Source organism: Corvus moneduloides, chromosome 10 (assembly GCF_009650955.1).
Source record: "Corvus moneduloides isolate bCorMon1 chromosome 10, bCorMon1.pri, whole genome shotgun sequence".
In the NCBI taxonomy this organism is placed as follows: domain Eukaryota; kingdom Metazoa; phylum Chordata; class Aves; order Passeriformes; family Corvidae; genus Corvus; species Corvus moneduloides.
Window position 1 is genome coordinate 24,208,385 of NC_045485.1, and position 22,329 is coordinate 24,230,713.

At 46.5% G+C, this 22,329-nt stretch overlaps 1 protein-coding gene across 8 annotated transcripts in view; it reads left to right on the top strand.

The window, feature by feature from the left end:
- Positions 1-22,329, top strand: part of MECOM (MDS1 and EVI1 complex locus) — a 327,506-nt gene that overhangs the window by 261,100 nt on the left and 44,077 nt on the right. For 7 of the 8 annotated variants that reach the window (XM_032119852.1, XM_032119854.1, XM_032119857.1 and 4 more), the window contains exon 3: positions 19,570-19,704. In XM_032119852.1, the coding sequence (XP_031975743.1) occupies positions 19,570-19,704 (135 nt within the window). Of the gene's footprint in view, positions 1-17,786; positions 17,983-19,569; positions 19,705-22,329 lie in introns of those variants that run through there. The other variant, XM_032119856.1, reaches the window with a different exon arrangement.

The window sequence follows — 22,329 nt, forward strand, 5'->3', positions numbered from 1 at the left end:
TTGGAAATCATCATTTAACACATAATTTAGAGTACATCAGAGTGAATCTCACGCAACCTGACCGTAATAATTCCCTTCTCAAATTAACTCTTTTTTTAACATTTCAACGTTAAGAGAATAGAGGCAAAGTCCTTTAAACACGTGGCTACTTCGATTTGGTACTGAGCATTGGGAAATGAGGGTTTATAGTGCAACAGCTAATTATTATTTGTCGTGTGAATTTCACAAAGTAAATCACAGTGTGTATACAAGAATTACACAGATAGCTTGTATGCTTGCTCATTTATTAAGATTCAGCTTGCTGGGCTCAAGAGGGCTGCCCAGGAGTAATCTTCTCTGCTCTCCCAGCCTGTGCAGGAGAAATCCAGAAGACTTGATCTCAAACCATTTGCCAACTTTCCCTCTGTGGTCAGCGAGGATGCATAACTTTCCTTTGATTAACACAATTAAGTTCAGTGGGTCCTTTCAGCTGATTGAATTCATGCATGGCAAGTGGCTGTGCAGTTCCACGTAGCCGTTCAGGCATTGCACGCAGAGCTGGTGTATTTTTGGAAGGGCTCCATGCCTTACCAGGAAAGTAGAGAGAAGCTTCTGAGAGATAACCCTCCCACCCTTCATCTTGATTTATAGTGCACATTATGATTTTGAATGGTATTTTCAATCAGGTGGGATAAGCTGTGACTGTCCTTTGTTTCCAGTCCATGCATTCAAGCTGGCTGTTTTCTATCTTGTCTTGGGCTCTTGCCCACCCCGCACAGCTCTCTAAGGTGTAAAACAAGAGAGCAATAACTCTTTGTAGCACCTACTATCCATCTAACCTACATTTTCATTCTTACTTTGGAGTCAAAGTTGCTTTAGATATAAATCAGTGCTCTGGGTTCAGTGTGTTCCTGTTCCAGCACTTCTGAAAGGGTGTGAACAGTTACATATTTATTCAGACTTGGGCCTTATAAAGTACATGGCTGCAGAGACAAATTCTTCTGAGTTGTTTGTTTTACAGCACTGTTAAATAGGGTGACTTTGGCAAATGCCAGCTGATGAGTTCAACTGTAAAATTATGGTAACATGACAGAAGAAACAGCAGAAGAAACAACAAAATTCAGGATGCTGAGCCAGGAGAACAGATCTGCCACCATCCTTCAGCCTGTGTTCTTCCATGACATTTTTATAATTTTATAAGCCCATTTTCCAACCCCACCTTTCCCTGTGACTTTCCCATTGTATGCAGTGGGAGTTCTGAGCAAATATCTGTTTTATAACATGTTTATCGCAAAGCAGTATGGGCTGTACACCAAGTAATGTTCCTTCTCTGACGGCTAAACAAACACTTGAATTGTTGCCCTCTCTGTCCAAAAGGCAATCACGGCTCTTCTATTGCCCTCACTGGAGTCAGGATTTCATGATGGGAATATTTCATGTCTCTGCTCTTCACTTTGGGCATGTTTCTGGTGACAGATCTCTCTGTATGATCCTGGTTGTTGTCTTTGATCAAGCTGGCATCTTCAATATTGGCACGTCCCCAGCTGTGTAAGCATTGTCATTCCCCCTTCCCACAGTGCTCCTGGGGGTCATTGGCAGGGGGGCCAATCATCGTTCTGAGCCTCTTTGTGCCCCAGCCATGAGTGTCTCACATGGTGCTTTGGGGCAGGTGAACAAGGCCGGTATCAGACCAGCTCTGTAGCCTCCTGGGGACTACCCAGGAACAGCTAAATATATTTTTCCTAGTACATGACTTCACCATACCAGCAGTGAGATACCATCTTGCCCTTTGTGTTCAGGCTGGATGACATTTTCTCCTTTCCCAAGCGGCCCCGTCCCCGCTGGCAGGGAGGAGCGGCACAGCCCTCAGTCACTGCCCGGCAGCGTGCCCAGATCTCCCTGATAAGGGGCAGGGAGCTGGGAAACACCAGGCTGAGTTTCTGTTTTGGTGCTCAAGCTGGTCTCCATGCCACGTTCTGGATTTGAGCTTGGAGGGGAATATTTTTGAGTACTGCTTATGGAATAGCACTTGGCCTTGCTTTTCTTCCCTGGGAGCGTTGGGTAACAGGCATTCATGTCAATACTCATTTTTATTTGTTTTGCTCGTTACTTAGTGTGAGCAAACATTCGGATCTGTGGATGTGTGTGGATGTATCCATGTGCTGTGCTTATCCCTCCACACACACGCACATGCTGCTGCTATAATTAGTTCTGCTTGGGAAGAGTGGCAGGAGGAAGGGTGAGCAGCTGGGTGCTGACACGACCTTCCCAGCCCTGCTTCGGAAAGGGTCTGAGGTCACTCGTGTCCTTCTGAATGCACCTTGTATCATCAGCTGATTTGCAGAGGTTAGTTTGAAAAGAACCTCACTTTGGGTATTTGCAAGGTTTTTGTTTTACAGTCTTCACCGCAAGGTCTGCAGCAAGGTCAGGTCTAACAGCTGGATTCACACCTGCATAGGCTGGGTCTTCTCAACAACAAGCTGGGCCTCCCTGTGCAACCTGGATGTGAAGTTTCTCTCATCTGAAGGCTCCATTTGTTGCTCAAATACTACATTTGCACAGAAAAACATCACAGAATTTAGTCTATGCATGGAGTTGGCATCTTATAACTCACAAATTTTGCAAGATCAAACACTTATTGAATGTAACTCCAAGCTGCCCAAAGACTCACCATACCTGGCACAATATTTTTGTAGATGTTGATAATTAATGGAATTAAACAAATCAGATGCTATGTGAAGCAGTGATATACACGAGAAAAGAAGGGGCAGAAAATTCCCCAAATCATGAATTATTATTAATCATTAATTCTTAACAAATGCATGTGACAGGGGTATGACTGGCACCAGTACAGAGGCACCATTAAAAAAGAAGAGCATCATTTTAGGGTTGGAAAAAATAATTTGGGGGGAAGCCTTAAGCAGAATCTACCCATTTGTGGGGTTTAAAGAGTTTGGTTCACTTATTTACTTTGGATTTTCATGTTCACTTTCATCCCCTTTTGTACTTCCTTGGACAAAATCCAAACAGGCAGAGTAACTACAGAAAAGCTGTTCTCACCATAGGGAAATAATGTATTATGCTAATTCCAATTAAAGGAAATATCTTAAACTGCAAATATAGCCTTCAAGAGAGAAATGAAAAGTGTGGAAATTAACATTCTTGCCAGATTTCCAGCTCAGTTCTGCATACTCAGGGGGTTTGGGTCAGGCTCAGATAAGCATCCAAAATTTGGGGATGTTTATCCAAATGTTATTTCTGAACCTTCTAAGTTCACTCCTGACTAATCATAATGGAGTTAGTGGTAGCAGGATATGAATGTACAACATTTAGCTTAGAAATTGGCAGCTCCTCATCCTTTCACAGCTAGGAGCCTTTGACCAAATATCAACTCTGCTAACCAAAACAAAATAAAATAATGCCTTGACTTGGTCTTCTGCCATACCACCTTGTGCTACAGCCCTGAAAGACCTTCCAAGCAGGGCTGGGACAAGGCAGGTTTGGCTGGGGGACCTCCGTGGAAAATATTGATGTTACTGGAAGCATCCCCTATGATTCAGGAGGTGACACTTTCCCCGGGTCGGTGTTCAACCCATGTAATGGTTACATGCACAGAGTTGTCCTTTCAGATTTGGGAAGTTTCAGAGGACTGGTGGGTCATTAAATATCTTTTCTGAAAGGCTCATACACTAACTCCATGTTCACCCAAAGTACCAATGCAATCACCAACCCCACTACACGACCAATGAGTTCCTGGTGGGATATGGTTCTCTCACTTCCCTGTTCCATCCCTGGGCTGTCTGCCAATTCAGTCATGAGTGACATGAGCCCCCTATAGAGTTTACTGTTAGAAGTGTTTGGAATATTTTTTTCCAATGAAATGAGAGGAAGATGGCTGAGGATCATGAATTAACTCCTGAAGAAGCAGGTTTTTTTCTCTGTTTTTTGCCATCACATCCTTGGTCTTAAACACAGGGGAGGGGAGCTGCATCTTGCTGCCCTGCTACAGGCATCTCCCAACTTATTGTACCCTTTACCATACTTAGAAAGCCATAACATCAGCTACAGAGATGCAGTAGATGTATCCTACATCCACCATCCTTCAAAACACCAACAGGCTACTCCCAAGACACTCACCAATCTCTTTTCCCCATACATTTGATTTTAGTCGAAGGGTGTCACTCTAAGTAGTTGTATTTGAACATTGAAATTCATGCCAGGAATAAATCCATCCAAGTGCAAATTCTTCCCTAGTGAAAAAGCACCAAAATGCTCGGTGAAGTTATATCAGGAATGAATTTGACCACAAGAACTTGGATTGCAGGTACAAAGTCAAGCCCCTAAAATCCCTTCTGATTTGCCTAGACTTACCTCTGAATTACAGAGGGTAAATCTACAGGGTTGTAATAGAAGACATCCCATTGAAAGTTCTAGTTTAAAGAGAGAAAAGTCTGTCATTGAAAGAAATAACAGATGTCATAAAAACATGGTAAGGAACGTTCAAAATATATTTGAATATAGTCTTTAAGCTGATGGATTTTTTAAAAGTTCAATGATTACTCGGTCCAGATATGTTGTGAAATACATTTATGAAACGTGGCTGGTATTCTTGCTATTTCCCTTGCATCTTCCTCCTGAAACCACTAGAAATAGTCCCTCACTTTCTACCAGACCCTCTATTAACAAGTAGCATAGATGTTCTACTGCGGAAGATTTTGACAGTTTAAACTAAGCACCTGTTTCCATCTAATGTACGTTTGGCAGGATGGTGTATGTTTGGTGTAGCTCCTGCCACTCAGATATCAATTTTTTCTTCATTAGGCCAATAAATTAGTGAACTACACCGTGCTCTAAAACTCGCATCCATCACCCATCACATTCACTCTTTTTTTGTGTGTTTGTGGTTGCCTTCTCCTTCCAAGTGAAATGAGCAACTTGAATTTGAAGTGGGTGCCTGGGTTAGAAAGTGGATTTTGTGTGTGTGTTTGTGCTATAACATCAATGATCACAGCAGCTGCATCAGGAGCATTTTAGCATCCAGCAGGATGAAACTTTGTGGGGGGATGTCTGCCCAATAAATTCAGTACTTATCGCTATCGATGTCATCAACATGTAACCAAGGATATTTAGAAGGAACGGAGAAAATATCAATAATCTGAATTGCCTGGTGCTTGTAGAAATTGTTCTTGCAAGTCATCGTTGTAGCTGGTTTTGGTTTTAGAAAAAGCAGAAACGGCAGACAAACTGTTCCAAATGGTCATGAAGACGTGATGGGCTTCTGTAATTTCAGGGAAAAAAATCGGAAAATCAATGTAACATATGACTGTTGATAGCTGCAAGAGGAACAAATGCTTTCCATCCTGAAACACTTCGTACCATCAGTGTTTCAACAGCTCCTATTTAGACATTAAAAAGAAGACATTTTTTATTATGATTTCTGCCTTGGGCTCTGATCAGCAATGTAGAAAAAAGCAAGCAGGAGCGTATGGTTGCTTATCCTTCCTTCTTGTTTCCTTTTACTCTTAAGTTCTTGAAAGGTCGTAAAATAGAGAAATAAAAAAGCCACTGAAGTGTAGTTTTGTTAACTTTATCTTCTGAACATTAAACATTGTTTCAAATTTCTTACGGTACATAAAATGTTTTGCCTTGCTGTATCATGTGTACAGAACTTCAAAAAGTAAATGCGACAGCTCAGAAAATGTAATGGATGTGTAATAACAGCTCTTTAGATCTCCTGTTTTTAGCATAGCATCTTTTTGTTCCCAAAGGTGCTTTTAACATGATATCTAAAGCTATTTATGAAGTCATTTATTTTTGCATGGTGATAGGTCCTATTTTGTAATTAGCCCATGCTTCTATCTTGCTGGAGTGTGTGAGCCCCCCTGAAATGTTTAGTCTTCATCAATCCTTTTTGTTTCCCTTCCAAAGGCATCCACCCTAATTACTCCCATTTCACGGGTGCAGTACATCCCAGCTCCCTTCAGCACCTTCTACAAAAACATTTGGAAATCATTGCATAAGAACAGAGCTCAGTTCTTTATGTTGGGCATTTTCAACATGAAGAAGTTTTTCCTGTTTCCCTTAAATTCATTCACCACATGAGTTTCAGCAAATGGTTTTTAACCACATTTGCCTCGCATCCTGTCACCGCTTGCCGCCATGGTGCTGCAAAAGGGCTGCCAGCAGCAGGCACATCACTGGAGACCTGGGTTGCCCCACTGAGCTGGAGTTTGGGCAGACCTGAGTTGCTAAATCATGATTTAGTCTATTTGGGGCATCTCATGTGTCCATACATAATTTGTTGTGATGCAAACTGGCGTGACGCAGTGGGAACAGTGGCGGCGCTGACGCTCGTTAATCTGCTGTCATTTGCATATATGCAATGCAGTGAGGTTAACAGGATTTCCCTGACGCCCTGTCAGTGGCAGCAATGGGGTTGGTTTCCTCCAGTGTGTCGAGTGGGTCGCTGTTAATCAGTCACCATTGCGCTTTTTGTGCCAGCTCCTCTGTTCAATCTGCTGCTGTGTCCATGGGAGCAGCTGTAGAGGTAGACTTCAGGTGCCAGCATGGGTTCAAAAAAGCTCCAAGGTTAAAAAGAATTAATTTTAACATTCTGTGTAAAGTTCTGTCCCCCTCATGTCTTCATAAGCCAGCACAGAGGGAAGTTTGAAGGCATGGCCATTGGGTAAGAAACACGCGTCTGTACTCGGTCTCTTGGGGTGGCAAAGCCTCCAGGGAAAGTTGGGGACTGGCTCCACGTCCAACAGGGCCAGTGAGGCCATGGCATTAGGAAAGGAGGTTTATGAACTTTATCCTCATGCATCAACAACGCTGGGTACCCTGTGGCAGCTCTTAGTGTATAAAATTCCTTGGAATATGACCAAGTGCGTGCCCACTAACACTGGATGCAGGGGCAAAAGGGGTGGTTGAAGTGGGACCCTCCTCAAGTGCCTTGTAAGTGTCAGGAAGCTTGGAAGCAAAGTTATGGAGAAAAGCTTGATAAATAAGATGGTGTGAAACTGAATCACTGCATAGAGATGAATCAAAATTATAAAATCAATAGGTATCGATCTGTATATATCACACAAATAACTGTGCCTGAAGAGGTGCCCAGATTTAACATGCTGATTATACAGCAGTCAGTGGAAATAACTTGAGCTCTGAAGACCTATTACATTTTAGTTGTTCGGTGTTGCAGCTGAAGCTGATAAAATCTTAGCTGAGGTATTTTTAAAATTTTTACCTGCTTGAAGTTCTTGGTAACAAGTATATTTAATCAACAAACCAGAACCGAAGAACAGATTTTTGGCTTACAAAATACTCTTGAGCCATCTAAAGCTGGAGTCCAAACACTACAAATTCTTCTAAAAATATACACCTTTCATTTTAAGTTCCATTTGCTTTTACTACTGGCCTCACTCACACAAGCCAAGGTCACTGCACTTCAGATGTGTCTGCTGGACACTTGGCTACTGACTGGAGTTGCAATGAATCACCTGGAACAACATCCCCCATGGTCACCAAACTCTGTGGCTGGTTGGAAATCAGGTCAAGGTTTTGGTTATATCCTATTCATATAAACCCCATTTACATCTTATTCTTTTTGTACCCCTTAAACTGGTGGAGGTGCACTCTATCAGAAGGAACAGGATTTACTGGAGTTTTGGGGTTTTTGGTCAGTACTTGACTCTGGCATTGACCTTCCTCCCTCTTTCTCATCAGTGAATGCATTAAGGAAGGATGTGCTTTACTCAGTGTGGAGAGTAGTTATTATTATCATTGCTTTCTTCAAGGTTATCAACATGTTCTTTGTCCCCACGTTTTGTCTCCTAAACTCAGGGTAAATACAAACCTAACAGATGTGTAAAAAGGCTTCAGATCAAGTTACTTGTCATACATGGGCAGGCACAGGCTGAATCCACTGCAGAATTACTTTCCATCTTTATTCATGGATTGAGAATGTTCATTTTCCTTTGCTGGATTAGATTTGCTGCGTAGATTTCTGGGCATATAAATGATATTTTGGAATGAAACCCTCACATTTTATAAATCATTCAAACCAATTCAGTTTCTTCTTTCCATAGAAGTATTTCCTGGTCCACAGCAACCTCGATCTAAACCTAGTGTTTTCAGTTTCAGACAAAATTCAAGGATTAATTTAGAGAATTAAATAATAAAGTAATTCTGAAGTGCTAATGAGCACTCATAACTCCCACTTTCATCTTTTATAGCACTGTTAAATGTGCCACAAGCTCTAGGGAAAATTGTGCTCATTCATATCGTGACAGATATTCCTTCTTTATCACCCAAGCTGACAGATATCCTTCGTGCAACACACAACTGGCTCAAGCTTCTGTTCACAGTGCCTGGCAGGACAGCTTCTAGATGCCATTTATTTGTGGAGGGCTCACAAATACAGCACTAAAGTACTGTGCTCCAGCCCTCTGGTCCTGGAGCTGAAGGCAGCGGGAGGATCCAGGACTGACTTTTGTTGGGAGCTGGAGCAGCTCCTCCATCTACAGCCCTGGAGCAGCCAAGGTCTGGTCTGAGTGTCCTGTCTGACCCCCCGAGTGACAGGAATCTTGTGTGGAAATGGTGCTCTGCCTGGGCTTGATCAACATTTCTGGCCACCAGTTCAGCCCCAAGGTAGACAATGCTCTCACGTCAGTGCTGTGTTGAGGACGTGGAGCTGTTGGTGCTTCCCTGGGGAATATGTGACCACCCTGATCTCACTATGACTCCTTGAAAAGCCCCCAAAGATGACCATCCTCCTCAGCTAAAACATCCTACAACAGCTCCTTAACCCAGTGGCTCTCCTGCTTTGTCCCATGTGAGGATTCCAGCACATTCCAGAGAAGCATAAGGAAAGAAATGATCTTTAGTGCTGTATTTACTATACTGGATTCCCAGCAAGACAGATCATGCAGCTTCAGAAATCTTTCCTGGTGGAAAGACATCTGTTCTTCACACATTGCCTTGTTTTGCTTCTATGGACCCAAAAAATTGCAATTTTATCCTGAGCACATGCCCATTCCCTGCTGCTTTTTGCAACCACTTAGTGAGGTTTAGGAGTGCACAGTGGAGAAGCTGGGGCAGTCTCTCCCCCTCTGCCTGGTGGGGATCATGATCCGTCTTATGCTCAGCACTTGCATGATTGCTGGGGGACTCCTAGCAACAAGACTTGACATCATGAACTCCGTTTCACATTTCTGCCACAAAAGTCAAAGGCAGAGTTTGACATACACTCCCCAAAACTGTTTCTATAGGAGGAGCTTTCATGGCACCAATCAGCACAATGTGTTTACGTTTAAAGATCTGTTCCAAAGCATCAGCTGCTCATTTCCAAGGCTAAAATATTTTCCTAGCTAAAAAAGGGAGATAAAGTAGAATTTCTGCTACAGATGAACCATATTAAAGCATGCAGACCTGTTTTAACTGGCAGTGACCAAGCAGACTCTCACTATTTATCCATGAGAAGCTGTAAGCACCAGCAGGCAGAGAGGAATTTCTGTTCATTGCAGTCAAAGAAAAGGAATAAAATACAACTTCTCAGTGAATGAAAGTTATGTCAAAATATTGCATGAGAATCTGCCACTGATTTTCTCCATGAGCAGAGCTCCATATTCCATCTGTGAAAATAAATTGGTAATCTTCCCATCTGGCACAATTTTTATCCCATCCATGCCAACTGTAAGCTTTTCAGGACAGAGTCTCATGTTTATTATTTTTCTACCCACAAAGGGTCCCAGTTTCCACTGGGTCCTCTAGGTGCTGCTGTAATGCTAATAATACTAATACTCATAATTCTGCTGGTGGCAAATTTAGCCCAACATTTTAGGCTTAAATAAATCTTAGGTTTTCCATTCTATATGGGAAAAAAAATGGTTATAAAATAGCCTCCATCCTCCTTTGAATTCTGCAGGTCATTTTGCATCTGCAAAACTCAGCTTGTGGATTGATATGCATCTTATATGTTGTATCTTGGGAATGTTTTCTCTATGAATCTCACACAAAATCTGCAGTATGACTTGTGGATAAAAAAAAAGAAAAGCAGAAAAAAAATGCCTGAAGCTGTACCACTCACCTCTCTCCTCCTTCACATGCATGCCCAACTGCTGCTTTTTTTTTTCCTTCCACGCTTTGTTTTATCAGTACGGTGCTAAATTACCAAGTTTGAAATTTCTTCAGCAAATAAGGGATGCATGCCAGAACACAAATGCCCCGAGGGATCTGAGTCTTAGGGGAAAAAGCCCTTAATCTCCAAGTTTATAGGTAGCAGCACTTTCCTGAAATTGGAAAATGTTCAACTCATTTATGAAAGAAATCCGCCACAAGGATACGCTGATGTTCACAGCTATTTCATTAATAACCCATTGTGATCCATGGGTTATAGGACAGGTTTATTTGGACATCTGCATCAAATATATTCTCCCCCCTCCCTTCCCCAAATTTTCCTGATGAGCAAAATCTTTTTACAGCAAACCAGGTAGCTCTCAGGGTAAGATTTTTCCAAATGCATCAGGCACCTTAGCCCATGTGTGACTAATTTATGTGGAGTAGCACTTCTGCACGCCCAGGTGGGCTGCTGTGCACGCACCGGGCCAGTTAAGCATTTACTGCTCAGGACCCTGAGCACAGCCAGGGTGGGGGACATGAAGGGCTCTGCCTGCCCATGGTGGGGAGCCTGCGTCACTCACAGGGCACCATGGCCCGAATACTTTATGGCATAATCCCAGGTTGATTGCCCAAGTATGGGATAAGGATCAACTTTGCATGTTCCTCCACCAGCTGAATAAATTAACATTCCTGAATTTCAGTCCCTGGATTTATCTACCAAGCATGACTTGAACCGTTGACGGGGATTTTAACCTATTTATAGTTTCATAACAAGCCCATAACAAAAAAATCTCCCTCTCCTACCCACATGTAAATAATGTTTAACACTACTGTCAGGGTTTGGCAAGGCAGTGATGTTTTGGAGGCACCGTGCTTCCTCAGCCTGCCTTTAGCAGGGCATCTCTCTACTTGCAGGCAAGTGCCTTGCAATAGGAGGAGGATTAATCATTGCTGTTAGAGCCTTTTCTTTACTCCACAACCTTTTCTTCCCGGGGATGATGAGTTAATTCAGCTGGAACAATGTTAGTTCATCAAGTTTTGTGGTTTATCTGAAAATCGAATGGCAGTAATTTCATATGGCAACTGATTTAATGCCCATTTAGTTCAGGTTTTAGACAACTCTGGTCGATGATCACAATGGGTTTAATATGAAACATAGGAGGGATGAAACTGTAACATTGGTGCTTTCAGTCAGGTTTTCTTCCCTGCTGTAGAGCTGGTTGTGTTGGCTGTGTGCACATGTGTTTCTGTGTGTAGGATGTGCATCCACTTCTTCCGAACCTCCCCTAGAACCATCCACACAGGTGACACTTAAAATAGCAAATGCAAACCTGAAAATTTTAACATGAGTGTTTGACTTTTTATTGGGTGATAAATTGCTTCTTACTCTTATAAAGTCCACAGGTGTTTATGCCTACTCTCGCACGCCTAGTTAAAACTTTGGCTACAACAGGAATGCTTTGAAAATAGCCAGTCACTCCTAAAATTTATTATTAAAATAGAATTAGCTGTTATGCATCACATTAATTCTTGCTGTGTAAAGTTCTGTTGTTTAACCCCTTCAGTCTCCTTTGGCCTGGCATTTTCCCTGCTTCCACATTTTCTTCTCCATCCTTTTGGCTTGCAAATTCAGTTTTCAGATCAGGGATAGTGCCTAAACCCAAATGGTTCCCCAGGACTTGCTGCCACACACCCTCCTTGCATGGCTCTTCACATGCCATGAGGGGTCTGGGACTGGAAGTAGTCTTCCAAAGCAGGTCCTCAGATTATTTGTCAAATGAGAAGGCTTGAAAATTAAAACATTGGAAGAAATGGAAGGTTAATTGAACCTTGTTGAATTCTTATGCACATACAAAGGAAGTCTGCAAAATCCTTGTACAGTGCTTCCTACCTCCTGGATACTCAGGGATTATTTCCTAGGGATCTTCCATTTTTAGGGCAGCTTCTGCCAAAAGTTGTGTTTTCAGGCAGCGAAGCAGCAGCTACATCATGTGGGAGCCTCTGGCCACCCCATGTGGAGCCTCTGTTGGCTTCATGGGTCCCACTGCTCCATTTCCAGATGAGCATATTGTGGGAAAGCAGGAGTGAGTACAAACATTAAGGATTTACTCAGTTCTATTTCAACAAGGATGAATAAGAGAGTGATAAAAAGCCCTGAAAACAGGAGCATTTTTTGGTCATATTGGTAGGATTTGGAGGGCCATGCTCAAGGTCTTTCACTCTCTGGATGGTTAAGAAAGAAAAGAGCCTTCCAGGCTGCCCAGCACACGGGAAAATGCAGAACAAGGGCATCGCCAATGGAATTTCCCAGATTCTCCAGGATTTTGGCTTCCTTTCAAAACACGAGAAGGTGAAGCACAGGAAAATACAGCTTCTGAGTGGACAGGTCTGACAAGTCAGCCTTGCCTTGCCCTGCCCTGGCTCTCATAGGTGCTAAGACAAGCTGGCTAATATGCGTTTCTCCCTGGATTTTTACCGTAGCCTAACTCATGCCAGATTCATCCAGCAGGGACTGTCTCACCCTGTGGGTACAGTAACCTCGAGTGTGAAAATGGCCCAGGCTGGATTTGGAGGCTTGCAGACTCTTCTGTAATGGAAGTAATGAACACTCCAGAGGAAAACAGCAACAGTCCTCAGCATCCAGCGCCACAGCACGTGCCTTGGCAGGGAAAGCTAGGGAAAGGCTTGGAGAGGAAAGCATTGCAAGGAGTGTGCTCACAGCAGGGGGGTGGACATGTAGCACTGCATCCCTCAGCACCAAATTTTGGGGGGTGCTGCAAGGGCCATGGTTTGTTTGAAGCACGGCAAACATCTTGTCCTGCCATGAGGAAGGGTGTCTACAGGATTTCCTCCCCAGACAGGAGTAAAATCTTACAGAAAACTCCTTCCCACCAGGCAGCCCCTGTTCGAGGAGTGTGGGTACCACCAGCTGTGATGGCACCCACACCCACCCTCGCCTTTAAGATGTGATGGAGATGCTGGCACACTTGGGTACAGGACATGAGGCCACTGGTCTGCTGGGATCACTCACACCAGGATGAGAATACAGGGTTGGGCTGTCAAGCTCAGATTGGGATATGAAGGAACATGCTATTATCGAGCTCAGATTTTAATGGGAGAGAAAAAGTAGAGCTTTTCTGCTCAGTATTTGGGTAGTTTGGTTTCTGCCAGTAGCAGCCGTGTGCTGTTACAGACCATAAGAGGGGGTGCAGCACTGCTTTTGGGAGCACAGGGATGGCTTCACCCACACCTGGACCCCAGCATTGCCAGGGACACTCATGTGTCTCTACCGTGTATCCACCCTGCGTGGGCACCGTGCATTCCCGATGGATTGTGCTGTGATTGCTCAGCAGTCGCAGAGAGCAGACCAACACATTCTCTGCCTCTGTGCACGGCTGGGGCTCCATGTGCTCTGCAGCTCCCCAAGCACAGCTCCGTCCCCACAGGAATGGCAGAGGTCCTTCAACTTTTTTTTGCCTGCACATGCACCACTGTAATATTTTTGCAAGGATGCAGGGTCGGGTTTTTTTTCCCTGAAGGCAGTTGGTATTTTTGGGGGGGGTGGGGGGTGGGGTGTGTGTTTTTCTGCACACCCTTCATTTCACACTGGCAAATGTCCCGCTCTGCCTGGCTATGGTAGGGGATGGGGGGAGGTCAGCTGTGGGGTCCCTGACTCAGCTGGAGGTTCCAGGCTTTGCTGCCAAAAGGAGACCCCCTCCACTGGTGGGGTGAGCTCCAGGGATCCCTGGAGCCCTGCACTGCCCCGGGGAAGGGGGTGCAGGGCACAGCACTGATCCCCCTGCATCCCACAGCCAGGCTGGGGGGAGGAAACCCACCCTCCAGCAGTGCCGGCAAAGCCAGTCTGACCCGAGCAAATGAAAATAATCAAAAGTAATTAGAAGCGTGCTGGACTGCTCCTCAGAGATCTGTGCGAGAGAATAAACATGCCGGAGCCCTCCGAGCCACTGCAAAGGCCCATGTCTGAGCTGTTAGGTGCCCTGACCTTGTCCACATAAAGACGTGATTTATGAAGTGCAGGGCACAGCAGCAGGGCTTCTGTCTTCTCCAGGAGAACCAAATTACTGAGGTGGAGATTAACATGCTTTCAGTTGGGCTCATTTCCAGACCAAGGGAAATTTCTTATTTACATTTTTTTACCTTTAATTTTCTCCTCCTCGCCCTCACTTGCCTTTTGGGCTGGGAGGGATGAGCCGGGCAGCATGTGAGGGCAGGAGGGGCAGCAGGGACAGGGCACCGACGTGGGGGGCACTGCGATGCTCACCCCACTCCTTCAACAATGGCTGGAAATTATCTGACTCTTCCCCCTGAAATCAGCAGCAACACTTGTGTTTTCACCTGATTTTATTTTTTTTCCAGGTTGATATCCACAACACGGGGTGGGAGGAATTGACATGCAGAAACTGTGTTGCCTTTCATTCCTGTTGTTGTTTCCCAGGTCTGTCCTGGAGCATTTGGATATGTCAGAAAGCCGTTGTTTTCTGTACGCTTGTTTCGCTTTGCTTTTCCTTTCTCTCTCCACATTAATGCACTCACCCAGTGTTTCAAACACTCACCGCAGTGTTAGTCAGGATGCTCAATGTTGTGTTTAGTCACCTTGAGGAGGTATATAACATTAAACCCCACTCACAAAGGTGGTTGTGGAGTGGCTTGTCTACAAACAGAAGGATAATATTAAGCCTAATATGAACATTTACGATATTTAAAAAATCACCAGTGACCTGTCTGATTTTCCCCCATTGTCCTCAGCAGCGTTTGGCCCCAGGAAGCCCATTAAACGTGGACAGTGCCGTTATTTCATCTGGCTGTGGCCGAGCTACTTTGCTTTGCTTTAATGATGTGCTGGAATGCATGATGCCCATAGGGTCTCCATTAGAAGAACTTTTACTTCTGGGACGACCATGAAGTTAAAGGCTTAAAAGAGGCATCAGTTTACAGCCTGGTGGGAATTACTAGCAGACTGGAGTGCTAACTCCTGACTGCTCCACTAATAGAGCAACTTGTTTTAAATAAACGATTGCCAACGGGGCCTTGTGGAAATATTTGGGCCTCTTGAAGCGCCCACCGAACCGTCCGAGGGGAGAGGGGAAAGGCGGCAAGAGATGTTTAGAAGATTGTCGCATGAAAGAAGAAACACATCGACGTGTGTTGATGTGTGTATCCACATCCCCGGGTCGGGATGTTGGAGGTCCCGACCGGCGGGCTGTTCCTTGACCCTCCGCGCCTCCCAGCCGCGAACCCCTCCGGCTCGGGGGCATGAGGCTTCCTACCCCTCCTTCTCCTCTGGCCGCGCTGGGTTACAGCCGAACCGCTGGGAGCGCTGCATGAAGGGGAACTATCAAAAAAGGGGTTTTCCCCCCCAAAAGGGGAGAGGCGGCCCCGCTCCCGCTGAGGGCGCGTCCCGCGGTGTCCCGGCGGCGAGCGCCACCCAGCGGCGGCGGGCGGCGCGGCGGCCGAGCCCGGGTGCGGGCCGGCCCCGCTCGGCTCCGCCGCGCTCCGCTGGTACCGGGAGCCCCTTTTGTTTACCCACCGGCGTTTCCTCCCTTTGTGGCACGGCCGAGGGGGAGGGAAGGGGGGCTCCGGCTCCCTATCGGGGGCTCTGATCAGGCCGATGGGCTCGAGCAATCAGTTTCCCAGATTACTTGTATTTAATACACAATGCATCATAAAGCAAATCCCTCATCCTGACAGGGAGAAAATAGAACAGCTCATAGCGCGAGCCGGGCCAATTTATGGCTAAATTAAAAAAAAAAAAAAAAAAAAGAAAAAAAAAAGGAAAAAAAGAGGGAGAGAGAGAGAAAAAAAAAAAAAGAAGGGAAAAAAAATCCCCAACAATGGGGAGCGGAGGGAGGGCAGGAACCCACGGCCCCGCACACCGGGCGGGCGCCGGTTCCCAGGCCCGGGCGCTCTGGGAATCTCCCACCGGGTTTTTTGAGGTTATTGACAAAGGAATTTTTTTTTCTTTTCTTTTTTTTTTTTTTTTTTTCCTGTCCTACCTACCACCACTGCGTGCTGGTTTTTTTTGTTTGGGTTGTTTTTTTTTTTTCCCCATCTCTCTCCCCTCGGACAATAGCCATTATCTGAGCTAACAGGTCAATGTCACAGATAACGGGCCGCTGAGACGAATCCATCAGCATCTCCTGTCACCCGGATTCTCGCCCTCCCCCCCGCTCTCCTTCCCCGGCCCCTCTTGGCCCCCCAGGGAAGAAAAATTCACTTTTAGTCTGAAAAATACATCTGCACTTAAAAAAAAAAAAAAAAAAAAGTGGGTGGCACTTCTGGATGGTGCAATAAAAGATACAGCTCAGCCCTCTTAATTTTTTCTTCCTCTGCCCTCTTCCAAAAGCACGTATACGAGGATCTCGCCGTAGTGAGCCCGGGCTGTTCCAAACTTTGCGGACGTTTGCGGCTTTGCGGCGCGGTTGGATTTCGGGTCCGCTTGTAGCGCCGGGAGAGCCCCGAGCCGGGGGGGCTGCGCTGCCCCGCGGGAGGGAGAGGGAGCGGGCCCGGCCCCGCCGCCCCAGCCGGCAGGTAGAGCCCGGCCTCCCGCCGCTCCATTCATGGGATTCGTTACCAAAGAAATAAAGGGGAAAAAAAAAAGAATCGTTTAGGAAGCGCCGGCAAACGGGGAGGTGGTTCAGCGGCACCAAACGGGGTCGTCGCGAAATTGGCCGGGAAAAAAAAAAAAAGAAGTTGCATTTCATCAAAAATCGTTATTAATAACCAGAGTGACGCGATGACGGGAACAACACGGGTAACGCGCCGGGCGCGCCGGCTCCCGGAGCGGCGGGAGCAGCCGTCGAGGCGAGCACGGCGCGGCTCCCGCTCGCCGCAGCCCCCGCTGCGGGGCGGCCGCGACGGCCGCTCCGGGCTATGGGCACCGGGGCGAGCGGCGACGGCGAATAAATAGAGGCGAGCGGCGAGGGCCCGAGGCACAGCGCACCGCCGGCCCCGGGCGGGGGATGCGTCCGGGGGGGGCTGGCGGGGGCCGCCCCCGCGGGCTGCCGGTGAGCCCCCGCGGCGGGGCCGCTCCTCCGCGACCTGGCGGTGACCCCCGGGCGCGGGGCCGCTGTCGCTTTAAGCGCGCCGGGAGGGCCGCCGCCGCCGCCCCGGACGGGGGGGCCGGGGAGGAGGGGGGGTGGAAAGGCGGCCGGAGCGGCCGGGGCTGCCCCGCTTTAAAGAGACAGTGCCCGAAAGGGGAGCGGCGGGAGGGCACGGCCCGACGGGGTGGGCGGGGAGGGGGGGAGGAGAGGGCCGCGCCGGGCCGGGCCGGGCCGGGCGCTGCCCGGGGGTGCGGCGGGGAAGCAGCGCCGCGGGCAGGCTGCGGGCGTGGGGAGGGGGAGAGCCGCCCGCCCGTCCGCCCTCCCACGCGCACTCACTTTTCTCCCATCCCCGGCGGAGAAGTGAAAGAAGTTTGTTTTGTTGAGCGGTGCGTGGTGGGGTTTGTTGTTGTTATTTTTCTTTTTCCTTTTTTTTTCCCCTTTCCTTTCCCTGAAGAGGCTTGTGTGAGTTTGGGGTGGGTTTTTTTTTCCCCCCTTCCTCCCCCTTCCCCGATAACTTTTTTCGCGCACACTCCCCCCAAAAGCCAGCCGATAAGACCAGGAGGGGCCGAAAGGGGACGGTGATGGCGAGCCGGCAGGAACCCGCCGAGCTCCGCCGCCGCTGAGCCCTCCGGGGCCGGCAGCCCCCGCCCGGGCCCCGCCGCCCCCCGCACATGGTGGAGCGCCCCGCGCCGCGTCCGCCGCTGCCCCAGACCCCGACGGCCGCGGCCTCCGCTCGTGTTTAACGCCGAGATGTTGCTTCCAGCCGCCTGAAGGATATTTGTCCCTGTCCCCCCTCCCTGTCCCCGCGGGCTCCTGGCGACACAAGGTAAGAGCGGCGAGCGCGGCGGCGGCGCTGCCACGGCCCCGCGGGACGGGGCCGCTTTGCCCCGTCAGTGCCGCCGCGCCGCCGGCCCCGGGGCAGACCCCAGACGCCGGGGAGTGCGGGTTGAGGCCCCCTTCCCTCCTTGGGGGTTTCTCTGAAAGGCAAAATTAAACATTCCGTTCCCAAGAGCAGCCGGAGGTGCGGGCGGCGGGGCAGCGTGCGCGCCCGCGGGGGCCGATCTCGCCTGGCGCGGCCGCGGGGCGCGTGGGTCTGCGGGGTTTGGGTGCCTCCGGACCGGGGTTGAGGTTTTCCACCGTCTTGTTTGGAGGTGGGGGGAAGAGCCGGCTGCGGCGCGGCGATGCTCGGCAGCCCCGCGGGCTGCGCGCACCCACCGCACCCCCCACCCCACGGCCGGGCCCGATCCCGGCCCCGGAGGGCGCGGGGGTGACCGGGGCAGCCCCCATGGGGACAGCGCGTCCCGCGGGGCGCGTTCAGGGACCGCCGAGAGCCCTAGCAGGGACTTTCGTGGGCTCCCGGTGACCGGGAACCGGCAGCGCCGGCCCGGCCGCGGCTCCACGCGCTCCCCAGCGGGGCACAGCCTCCCTCGGCCTTCGCCTTTCGTTTGGGGCGTTTAAGGTTGTTTCCTTTATTTTGCTGGTGAAATGGGGTGGCTGCTGCCGGTGCCAAGCCGAAGAAGTTACAATTTAGCAGTCAGTTCCCTGGGATGCTGTGGGAAGTTTGGGATAGGCCGATGGTAGAGCTTGCAAGTAATGATATTCAGTCCGCTGTAATGATTAGTAATTTGTCATAATATTAGAATAGAACATCGTCTTTAGCTTGTCCACTAGCAGTCTCATTATATTTGTTTATTGTCTGCATAATTGGAACTATTTATTGGTGTGTATTGAATACTGCCACGGTTTGCATGAGTGTTTACATTGTTTTTCATTTATTCTCTTTATTTTGACATAAGGAGTTCTATTATTTGCTTCGATTAAGGGGAGGGATTTAAGTGTTGCACAGGACTGTTCGGGAAGTGTAATATTAAAACAAGATAAATAACTCTGCTAACCAGATAAAGTTTGGTTCATAGCAACAAATATGAAAATTCTAAATGAGTGCTGCAATCAATGTAAATCCTGAAACAAAACAGAAACCTTAAATGAAGCCAACACCATCGATTTTAATATTTTTTGTTATATTCCTGTCAGAGTCCTATTTAATTAAAATCATAATTTCAAACATAGTCATTGATGAATGCATAGAAAATCAGGTCCCTCTTAAATTAACATAGTGTTTCATTGCAATAATTAGACAACATTTTGATTACATGTAAATATTTGCCAAGACATTTTTCAGAACATTTATTGTCTTTTTATTATTGTGTATACATTCTGACAGTTTCCAAAAAAAATCTCAGCAGGGAAACATACTTGTGAATAAACACACTATTATTGTTACTATTATTACTATTACTATTATTATTATTAATGTTATTCACTTCTTTATCTGGAAACCTGTGATTTATCTTTTGATTAGAATACTCAGCCAGCAAGAGAAAGATTTACTCCTTCGTATTCTTTTTTTTAGATCTTGGATGAGTTTTGCAATGTGAAGTTCTGCATAGATGCCAGTCAACCAGATGTAGGAAACTGGCTCAAATATATCAAGTTTGCTGGATGCTACAATCAGCACAACCTTGTTGCATGTCAAATAAATGATCAGGTACGTGGTGTTCACTTTCTGGACTTACTTTTTTAAGGAACTTTAAGGTGTCAATGGCAAAAAAAACCCCCAGCAATTCACAACAGCTTTTGGCCTGTTTGCTGTTATGGCAAAAGATAAGGTACCGATGGGAAATGCAGAATGGAATAATTTCGATTTTGGGCGACAGAAAATACAGATTTTCTTTTTTCCATATTGTTGTTCAATTCATAAATGATTTTTTTTTGTCTAATATCTGATAAAATTCAGGACTGCTGTCTAAGGGATACAAAGCCATTACGTGTTGATTTTGAATTAGGAGCATTTTCTGGTTCCTGTTGCAGTCCACTTGGATTGCTATGTTAAATCGTTGGGTTGGTTGGAAGCTGTAATGTGAATTTAATGGTAAGAGTGGAGGAGAGGACACAAAAGTGATAATGTTACTAGTGCATGTGAGGGGCTTTGGATTCGAATGCACACGTGCATGGATATTATTGTGCCTTCCCATACACTTTGCTGGAACTCGTAGTACTTACATGCTGAATCAGGGTCTTCGGTCGTTTTCTTTTTATTTTCATTTATTGCACTTAAATACACTCTTTGTTGGGCTGAAACATTATTTATCTTTGTGTTTTGGAAAAAGGGCTGGGATAGGCAGAGGAAGAATGCAGTGAAGCATTTTGTTTTCAATTATGCTGATGAGTTATTAGGTGTTTTCTAAATCAGGGTTTGCTTTTGTCTGTGGATAACACAGGCCATTATGAAATATTTTAATGGGCAAAGTTAGGTTGAGGAAGCTTTGCTTCTTTAAAGTATCTGAAATAGTGAAGCAACAACTGATTGTGAATTCTTGTTTCCAATTTAAACTTCGCTACCTGCAACGTAGGATTCAATTCATTTAATCAGTGTTTCATTTTTCACCACTTAATTAACTGCATCAGGTGAATGTTAAAGATTATCTTTAGCTGATTTAATTGCCTTGACAGTATTGAAAGAAGAATCACAACCAGACACAAAGCTTCAATTAGAAATCATTCTTTCTAATCAAATTCCTTGCGTGTAGGAAATGAATGTGAGGGAGCCTACTATTTCCAGCCTAGTGCTACGTATTTCACTCGTGTGAGATAGCTGATTAAAACTGGGTTAAATAACTTTCTCAGAAACTACGAGAGAAGATCTTTTCAATTTCCAACTTCTACAGTTCAGCCCTGAGCACATAGAGCATAGAACGAGCCAGCAGACCGAGAGATAATTTCTTTTTTATACAGCAGCTGGTTTAACTAAAGAAACCATGAGGGTTATTAGTAAAAGCGAGTTACGTTTTCCAAGTTGAAATACGCTTTGTGCTGAAAAGCAATGAATTCTCGCCATGCAGAGCATTTATGGAACAGTGATAGGAAAAGGAAACTATGTAGATTAATTGAAGCACCAAATTCAAATATTTTACATAGAGCAGGAGCTGGTGTAGGTAGGAAAGATCAGAAGTGGAATCACATGCATTGGTCAAAGCAACTTACTGTCCTTGGGTCGGTGTTGGAGATCTGGAGCTGAAAGTGCAGGCGAGGCTGACCCATCAGCATCTCCCTCTGAACGCAGACAAACACCCGCACTTTGACGTTTTTGGAAGGAAAGCTATGGCACTTTTAACTTTCTCTTTTTTTAGTGTTTACATTTCTGACATTTGGTAATGGTGGCTGTACTGCTGCCAATAATTCCCTTCATTCACTGGAGACTTGTTATTTATTTTGCACAGTATCATGCTGTTCATAATTCCATATTTTTATAGCTTTTTGTTGCTGAGATTTGCAAATTAAGATTTGGTTGTCTTTCAAGTAGCATGTTGTGATCTGGGTGCTGTCAGCAAGAGATTGTTGTTCATTTGGCCCTCTGGAAATGCTGCACATTTACCCACAAATCGTCCGCGTACTCCAACGTTTTATGACCAGAGCCTAAAAAGTTAATGCTAAAAATGTGCTCTCGAATCTTAAAGCAAGAAAGTCACTCTAACAGCTCCTCCTTCTGCTTTCTTCTGGCACAAGCTCACCAGAGGTAATATAAAATATAATGGGAAGGCAAACTGGGAAATGGACGTTACATGGCCAAAAGTGTGCGTGTACGAGGAGTGACAAATACAAGTCAGGGCTGAGTGTGCACGTATAGACTGTGTGGGGCTGCCTGGGGTCACTCGGCCTCAATAGCTCCTGGCAAAATGGGGGAAAAAAAGAAAAAGAAGGGAATAAAAAGGGAAAATAAAAATATGGTGAAACTGAGGACGTGTGTCAGTGGTTGTAGCTAGAGCTGGAGGGCAGAGGCGATGCAGCCCAGCTGGTACAGGACACCCCAGCTCAGCTGGAGCCACAGCCAGTGCTGGCTGCAGGTGTGGGGGGACACCCCAGTTCTTCCTGCCTCCCCCAGGAACACAAAGCACCTCAGTAACCCTGGTTGCACAGGGAGCATCTGCACTGCAGAGACACCTCTCACTCCCGAGCCACAGACACTCGATCAGCAGTAATTGTTCACCTCTAATTGCTTCAACTCATCTGTAAAATTCACAAGCAAACATTGGGCTGTACCTGAGAAGGTAAAAGATCCTGCCAGGGCTCCCAGCCTCATGCTGCCCACAAGTTTATACTGCTAAATTCAAGC